Consider the following 8872-nt stretch of genomic DNA (forward strand, 5'->3'; position numbering starts at 1 on the left):
ACCTTTTCATAAATTATGTTACGAAAATCATTCGTCTCGTTTAAAAAAAATTGCCATGGTGATTGGCTCCCAGCGGATTTTATTAAAACTACTTCCTATTCATAAAAAAATCATATAATATCTCAAGAAACATAATCACCGTGGTAATTGTCTGAATACGAGGCAAGCGATGTTCGCGACGGAATTTTTGAAAAGGTCTAGTGGCAATTACGATATCAGTAGATTGTTCGAAATTATTTACTACACTGAATTAAAACTCATCCGGACAAGCAAAGTTGAAGAACCTCAAAGATAGGTCGTTTCAAAATATAGGGAAAGCAAAAGCCATCATCTTTTTCCATTTAACTTTAATATTTACAAATTCTTGTGTTTTTTTTTTACATTTTAGATTTTAAGATAAAAACCGTAACGAAAGATAATTATAAAAGGTAATGAAATGAAAAGGGTACAAAATACGTAAAAAGAAAAAATAGACAATAAATTAAGCTCCTACAGAAGTTGGTTTCTCGTCGTTGTGGGCGACACCGTTCGTCTTCTCTCCGGCTGTTGCCGTTTCATTGTTGGAGTTTTGATCGACTGTTTTGGCCTTCTTTGCGTCGCTCACGCCTTCATCGTCTGATGGTCGCTGTCGAACAGAACAAATGTCAATTTAACATCAACTAAATAGCATAAAGTGAAACCCCTCTAGAGAACAGACTGCTTATCGTTAAGTTAATCGCAAATATAGGGAACTGAGTCAATTTGTTCAAATAAGGTTGGAGCTGTCCACTGGGACTGTTTTATTTTGCTTCAACGCCACCCACCCATTCCGACTTATTTACACCTGAAGACTGGACGACGTCTTTCGACGATAACAGAGTATTCACGGTTTTTACGTTCATTCTATCATAAAGGAGATAACGGAATTACCTTTACCGAGCCTTTGCGAACGTTCGTGGTAGCATCGTGTACTTTGACTTCCGTTGTCGGAGTTGATTCGTCAAAACCGAAACCTGTTTCGAATCCTGTGGCAGATGACAAGGCACCAAAGAGGTCTTTAGTTTTCTCTTTCATAGCTACGAGCTCTGCATCTGCTTGCTTTTTCGATTCTTCTGCATCCTCGATCTGAAAGAGAGTTTTCGGTATGATGTAAACATCTTATTTCCTAAACGCAAACTTCAATACCTCAGTTTCAGCATTTTAAAATATAAAACTGATCGGAAAGAAACAACGAGACTGGTATTCCTCGCCTGTAAATCTCTGTTAGAAATTTTCAGCCGGATGTTTTCGCCAAAATGTTTTGAGAGAATTGATGAAAATACCTTTGCATTCATGTCAAGAAGGACCAAGTCCTCCAACTCCTTCATTTCTTTGTTCCAATCCAAGAGTTCTGTAGGAGCTTTCCCTTTACCACTTTCCCGTTCGTGTTTTTCAATCTTCCCTTTCAACACGTCGAGTCTTGATTCTAACAGTGATTTAGCCTCTTTGAAAGAAGTGACTGCTTCTTCGAACTTCTTGTCAAATGAGAAAGCAAGGCCGACATTGTAGTGGATTTCAGCAATCCGTCTATCCAATTTATCATCTAATGTCTTTGTGTAATGTTCTAGGCAGGAATTGAAATCTTCAATTGCTCTCTCGTATTGTTCTAGAGGGAATCAAAAAAAAAGAGGTTGATAGATTGAGAACAGAATTTGTGTCACCACATTAATTTTATGAATCTATTAAGATTTCATGTTTTGATCGAACAAAATTGATGTAGAATTTCAGGATATGGACAGATTTAAAGTTGGGTTGATTAATCTGGGAAAATGCAAGAAGAAAGTCACATGTGTTTTAAGTAATCAATACTTTTAGTATCTCAGACAACGCTTTAAAGAATGGTCAGTAGTGAAACAAACTAACCTTGTTCCATGCTGATTTGTGCAAGCCCATACTTTGCTTCTGCCAGCATCCCTTCTGCTTTTTCTATGTCCCTTTTTTCAGTAACCATTCTGTAAACAAGATTTTTTGAAAACGTCTGAGTGAATAAAAAAAATTAATTTGTTCTAAACAAGAGTACTTTCATTTGACGTTCCTCAAATTCCATAATTAGAAACTAACTATACATTTCACGTTCCCTTAATATACCTGCTACAAATACTGCAAGTTAACTCCAACATTTCCCATGCAAGTTCCATGTGTGATACATCTTGATCCCCACAATCATCATCGTTTTGTTCTTCACCTTCCTTCTTCTCTGCTGTCTCTTTCGATTCTACAAAAGGAGAAATTTTGGAATTTAACTATCCAAAGCAGAATTATATGTTTTGAGCACCTTGGACTTCCAGGAAAAAGATGAAAGATTAACATGAAATGTTATCTTCACCTGTAGTGGATTCTCCATTTTCTTTCGATTCTTCCTCTTCTGGTTCAGTTTCTTCTTCCGTGGTTGCATCATTATACAGATTGCCCTCTCTCATTGCATGTGATACTTGCTCTTTTATTTCAGAAGGCTTTAGTGCTTCCTCTTTGAAAGGAAAGAAAAGAGGAACATTCAGTATGGAAGATCATTCTTTGATAAATTGATTATCAGGGACAAGCAAATAAGCAATTTAGTCAAAGAACTGATATTATACTGAATTATCATGCAAAAAAGAAGTCTCACCTTCATCTTCGGTATCTTGTTTTTGTTCGTTCTTTTCATCGTCTTTATCTCCACTTTTTGCTTCTGTCTCCATAACTTCACCTAAACAGATGAAATTTCTATTGAGAAAATTTTTCATGCAAACGTGAAACTAATTTTTTTAATTCCCTCTCACAGAGCACTATGGACAGAGCTAAGTATGTTTTTCAATAACAAAGTAATTTACCTTGATCTTCTCCCTCTTCCTCTGTTTCTTCCTCTTCTTGTAATACTGGGGCTAAAAAAAAAAGTCTCACTGTTTAATGTGCTGTGGACTTTGGTAAAACCAGGAATTAGCAAAAAGGCTTAAAAATTAATATGAAATCTGTGTGACTTTTGAACTTAGCATATCGCATCAATAGCCTGAGTTTAGCGAAAGGGTTGTTCAAACTCTTTTTAAAGCTTTAAAAAATTTAAAATAAACATAATATTCTCTCGTAATAAGCTAAGGTATTCATTTGAAGTAGGCCTTACTTTAATCCATTAATTTTCACGTGCCTTTCATTTTTGCGCGTCTAATTTTTGCACGCTTTTTATTTTCGTGCCACTAATTTTCATGCAACTCGTAAAATAAATATTTGTGCATCCTTTAATTTTCGCACATCTTGCAATTTCTGGAATATTTTCTGAGTGTTTTTGACGATTTAAAGTGAGTGTTAGTCACTTTCAGTGTGTATTTCCAGGCTCGAAATAACGATATTTAGGTGGCCGGACACATTGTCCGATCAAAAATTGATTTGGGTCGGACATGTCCTAAGGCTTTTAAAGTAAAATGGGTCGGACATATCCGATTGATTTTTATGTGGGGTATACTTCAAGTATAATAAAAGCTTCTGATAGAATTTCACATTGATCACAAAGAAGCTAAACAAATGCCAATTAATGGTCAGAAGCCCATGATTTTTACTTGAAGCATGCTTTCATTTGTTGAGAAAAAGCATCACACAAAATGAATATCTGAAACTAATGATCGCAACTTTGAGAGTTTTTGTGTGTAAATAAAGAAGTTACTAATTCTATGTAAATTATAATTTCTTTTGGAAAGTTCACAACGCATCTGACAATTTATTTGAAGGCACAGAAAGTAATTGGGTTGGAATAGAATCGATTTGGGTCGGACATTTTCACTAGACATTTACCATGAATCTAGGTCTCATTTTATTAAAAGAGCCCTAAGATGAGATTTCTACATGTTCAGAACGGTTATTAATTCACACACCCTTTAATTTTCGCAAGGCCAAGTGCACGAAAATAGGCCTATTTCGCACTCCTTTTGTTTTCATGCACATATTCTGCACGAAAATAAAAGGCGCAGAAAAATTAATGGAATTAACCTTCTTTAACTGCATTCCAAAACACTCCAATCTCTTGTCTAGCCAATCCAAGTAAAGTTTTTCCGTAGTGTAAGTAAGCATCAGCACATTCATCTGCTGTCTGTCCATAAAATTCAGCACTTAAACATAAAAATGATTCAATTCTAATTCTAAGTTGATTTTAAAGAAGTTCAAGAGGTGAATGAGGTTAGCGAATTTCAAACAAACCGATATTAAATGTGGTTAATTATTATAATTTTGGACCATCTTCAGGTTTGTAAATTGAGTTAACTTTGCCAGTCTTTAACAACTTTTGATTTCTTTTAAGTTTACAAGTTAACTGTTCAAATGACCAAAAAACATTTGACTTACAGCCTTTCACATAGTTCAACAAAGTAGTCCAATGCTTTCTCAGGTTCATTGCATATCAAGTGTCTCTTCCCAACAGACATAAGTTCAGCAACTTCCTCCAAATCTTTTTCACTAAAAGAAATATCATGGTATCAGGATTAGGTTTAGGTTTAAATACCTAAGAAAGCCATGGAAGTTGTCATGACATTTTACCCATCCCCTGTACGGAAGCTTACACAAATGACTATACTCCAGGAAATTACATACTTTTTCATTAACCCCCCCCCCTCTGTTAAAGAAAATTTTGAATTCAAATAGTTTTGTTTGGACCTTTATTTCATACATGAAACTCCATGTTTATTAAGAAACTTTTTCTTGATGCATATAACAAACGAACAACAATTCTCTTTTTATTCTCTTTCAAAAGACTTTACAAGCAAAAAACGCTCTGTGCCGGGTCAGCATTGCGGAGGGCCAAATATATTGTTTCTTATGAAATTTGTCGTTCTTTTTGTCCATTTTTAGTAAATATAGGATTCTTTAGATTAACCCATCAAACAGGGAGGTCGTCTGCACGTAAATCTCGGACATATGAGTAATAAAAAGGTTATCGAAAATTTCTTTCATACCAACACCCCAATTTTGAGAAGTTGTTTAGTACCCATGTACTAAAATTTTTAGGGACATTTAGACACCCCATTTTTTTCTTTTCGGGACAAATGTTATCTTCTCAAGACCATTTTTCTCAAGACTGCTGATTTTTCCAACATCATATTTATTTTCTCAAAATTGATACTTTTAAACATTGCTGCTTTATGAATTGATCAAACATTAAAGACATACATTTGACTGAATGCAAAAATAATGGAACTTGGGAATTATTTTTTTAAATAAGAAAACTTAAAAATTTTGAAAATTTGCAAAAAAAATCATGAAATACTCTAAAAAAGATTCATAAAACCAGACCTGATTAATCGAACTTGTCAAATCAATCGAACAATGGAACTAATCTAACTCTGTAGAATGATTAAAGTTCTCAGAGTAAAATAATTGAACCTGCTTGAGCACTCACAATTTTTGCAGCAATAGGAGTTCGATGTTTGGTTAGTAAAAACAGTCAGGAAAATCCCTCAATTGCAGTATACTGCAATTGCGGCAGTTTTCATTGGTGGCTAGCCTACAAAGGCTTATAACCGCTATATATAGTGCTGGTTGACAAAGATATCGACAGTAAAAAATTGTACGAGAAGTAAGCTTCTCTTTATTTAAATAATCTGATCTACGGAAAAAGTATTTTGTGTATTCGTTAAAAAGATATGATGAATTATGTTCAAAGATTGCCTGTTTTCTACTTGAATCTTGAATTCTGTTTCTTGAATATACTGCAATTAGGGTATATGAAAAATGTAAAAGTGACGTTTATACTGCAATTGCAGTAAAAAATTACTACCGCAATTGAGGGATTTCCCTGACTGTAAAAGTTTTAAATTAGTTCAACGACCCTAAATCCCCATATCCTCACTTGCAACATATCTCTCGGCATGCGATTGCCATTTCGAAAACTCTCAGACTTAAAATTATTGCACCCGGATATTTGTTCATCCAGAATAAAGTCAGTAGCCCCTCTGTTAAAATTTTTCCACATGGCCGCGTAGCCGAATAATACGACCCAACAAAACCACATCTGATGTTGAAAGCATACAGGATGAACATACAGGATGAAAGTGTAATCCTTACTTTAATCGTAGAAATTTTAGCGAGACTAATTTTAGCGTATATTAGCGAGTCAGGAAAATCTTCATTTTTTTTGGATCTATTTTAGCGAATCACGATTTAAAAAATTTTCGCGTGGATAAATTTTAGCGATCTGTCGAATCCACGTGTATTAGCGAGATTTATTTTGCCGAAAATAGGAAAAACTCACTAAAACGCTAAAATTAGTCTCGCTAAAATTTCTACGATTAAAGTATTTGAAAGTAATATCCTGATTTGCATTCCAAATTTTGCTTTGAACAGAACTGGTACACCATTGGCATTGAGTTTCAAAGTCCAAAGGGCTAGAGTAGAATTTCTGACCTTTCCCAATAAGAAAGTTGTTCCCGCCCCAGGCAAAAAAAAGTGAAGCCCCTTATTTCCCATCCCAAACACGCCTAGAACGTGCCGCAATATTAATGACAACGAAATTACTATAATTTTAGTACCAATTTACTTAAGAATTCTCAAATTTGAGTATATGGCGGGTACCATCTTTTTTGGGGTATTTTAGTACCCAATGGTACTTAAAGGAATTTTACATTTTTTGGGTATACCACCATATCACTAAGATGTCCTAGATTTTAAGTATTGACCCCCACCTGCTCTCGGAAGGGAAGGAAGTGAAGAAAGGTGTGGGGTGGGACAGTGGGGGAGAATGTAGAAGTAAAAACAAAGATCGAATCTACTTACTTGGACTGGATGAACTTACCTTGGAACTTTAGCAGTTGACGCTGTTGGTTTTTCTTCAACCATTTTATATGATGTTAGCAGAGATTTATGTTGATGGATATATAGACCAAAGTGTCTAAGGATGAAGGTGAATCAGTTTCTAGATTGAACTGAACGTGTGTAGTGTTCTGAGCGAAAAAGTGAATGAGAAAGGAGAGTTTCGCGCGTTTATCCTTTTTTTCAAATGACGTCATTGCAAAAATAAGCCAATCAGGTGAGCTTCTCATCGGAGTCGGCTCCAAGGAGCCGTGATACGACAATTAAATGCCGAACGTGAAAAGTGCCAGCAAAAATCCCAGGACCAGGACAAGCTGAGACGAGACGCTGATGCTGAGATGCTGATGCCACAGACAAAAGCTGATCTGAGCAAATGTTATTCATGGCTTTTGGTTTGTATTAGTAAAGACGTACATGATAATAGCTTTAAAATCCAGTCTATAATATATTCATATCATAAGACAGCCCAGTTTTCAGTCAGTGTCAGTGTCGAACAGTTCGTTTTTACGGGGAGAACCAAAATCGAGAGAAATTGAAATTCCAGTGCAGTGTGTAAAAATTTAACAGTTTGAATGATGATGCGGTGGTAATATGATGCAAACAGAGCAATGTTTCGTTGGCTGCCTAGGCTAGATCTGCTGCACTTCTTGCTTGATATTGGGGGCGGGCAGTTCCAGAAAAAAACCATTACCTACCCCCTGTCAGCGCCCTGTTTATAATTTTTTTTTCACTTGGAAATCCTGAGAAATTTTGAAAAAGGTTTCGGAAAATGCAGGATTTTCCTAATTATATTTGGTCATCTGTACCGGAAAATCCATAAGATTTGCTCTATTTCCTTGCTATAAGTTTTAACACAGAAAATCCAAGATTTTTCCTTTTGGAAATTCTTGAATGTTGCAGGAATACTAGATACTGAAGTTTTTTAAAAGTAAATTGTTACAGAAATCCATGTCGTCTACACAGGGGGGTAACAGAATATAACTGGAACCGCCCATTGATGTATGGAGCTCATTCCCGGGGGGTACTAGGGTTGGTGAATGAGGGGTATGTGCGGACGGGACCTCCGAAAACCGACCCTCAGAGAGACCAAATTTTAGTGAAAAAGTGACCCTTCGCGAGACTTTTTCGAAAAATTTTCTTTGATTTTCAAAAATTTCCTACCCTTAGTGAGACTTTTTGTAATTTTTTCTCTCAAAATCAAAATTTTTTTCTAAAAATTGTGATTTTTCCCACCCTTAGAGAGACTACTTTGAAATTTCCTGATTTATGTAACCCTTAGAGAGACTTTGAAAGGTGAAAAACCCGACCCTTACCGTCTGCACATACCCAGCACCTATTTTTGCCTAAGTAACCCCCCCCCCCCGGGAGCTCATTGTTACTACTTGTTTGTTACTATGAAAAGAGTTGAAAAAGGCTGTTCGAAAAAATAGCTTGGTTCCCATTGGTTGGCAAACAATGTCGTCCCACAGGATGCAAGTGGGATTTTTCAATCTGAGGACCTAGTTTCAACAAAAGTTTCACATGTCACCATAAAAATAATTTTTCGTAGTTTTAGAAGGAACTTTTCAAGCTTTAGTGTCAGGAAGAGCTGCAACCACTTTTTGATTATATTTTGACTGAATTCTGAGATCAAGATATTATGGTTTGAAATCATAATACTAATAGTCTCATTATCAAACAAGGCACCTTATCTCTAAAAAGTGTGTCCCATATTTACCTTGTTGTCAAATCTTAATCTTGGGGTAATTATGGGACACTATAGTTTGAGTTTGAAGTGTTTGTTTTTTATAAGAAAACTACAAACTTGATTTTCTAGTTTAATGGAATTATAACTACAAGTCTACTCTAAGTATTTCAAAACCTGCAAAGGTTTGCATCTAAATATACTTCAGTTGGTCTATATTGCTCTATACAAATATTTCTGATTGAAGTGTCCTGTTATTACCCTCAAATGGGAAAAAAGCTGGGGTAAAAATGGAACAATGTCACTAATTTTGTTGAAAGTCCTTTAAATGATAGCACTTGGATTTGAAGTCATCAAGTGGATGCAAAACCTCAAATACCTTTTGGAAAGATAACTGGATTC

The 8872-nt window shown here is 35.5% G+C and overlaps 1 protein-coding gene across 3 annotated transcripts; it reads right to left on the reverse strand.

The window, feature by feature from the left end:
* Positions 1-332: 332 nt before the first annotated feature.
* On the reverse strand, positions 333-6942 carry LOC136808972 (protein HGV2-like). Of its 3 annotated transcripts, none has more exons than XM_067065544.1 (11): positions 6770-6942; positions 4327-4437; positions 3976-4094; positions 2829-2879; positions 2624-2704; positions 2345-2485; positions 2107-2233; positions 1882-1970; positions 1302-1624; positions 910-1104; positions 333-625 (listed from the first exon to the last, which is right to left on the reverse strand). In XM_067065544.1, the coding sequence occupies exons 1-11, from the start codon at positions 6811-6813 to the stop codon at positions 482-484; spliced, it is 1425 nt and encodes a 474-aa protein (XP_066921645.1). In that variant the 5' UTR covers positions 6814-6942; the 3' UTR covers positions 333-481. The 3 variants fall into 3 exon arrangements, with proteins under 3 accessions (XP_066921645.1, XP_066921646.1, XP_066921647.1); XM_067065545.1 differs by having other exon boundaries at positions 916-1104; positions 6770-6921; XM_067065546.1 differs by lacking the exon at positions 2345-2485 and having other exon boundaries at positions 6770-6931.
* Positions 6943-8872: the final 1930 nt, after the last annotated feature.

Source organism: Clytia hemisphaerica, unplaced genomic scaffold (genome assembly GCF_902728285.1).
Source record: "Clytia hemisphaerica strain Z4C2 unplaced genomic scaffold, Clytia hemisphaerica genome assembly, whole genome shotgun sequence".
NCBI lineage: Eukaryota > Metazoa > Cnidaria > Hydrozoa > Leptothecata > Clytiidae > Clytia > Clytia hemisphaerica.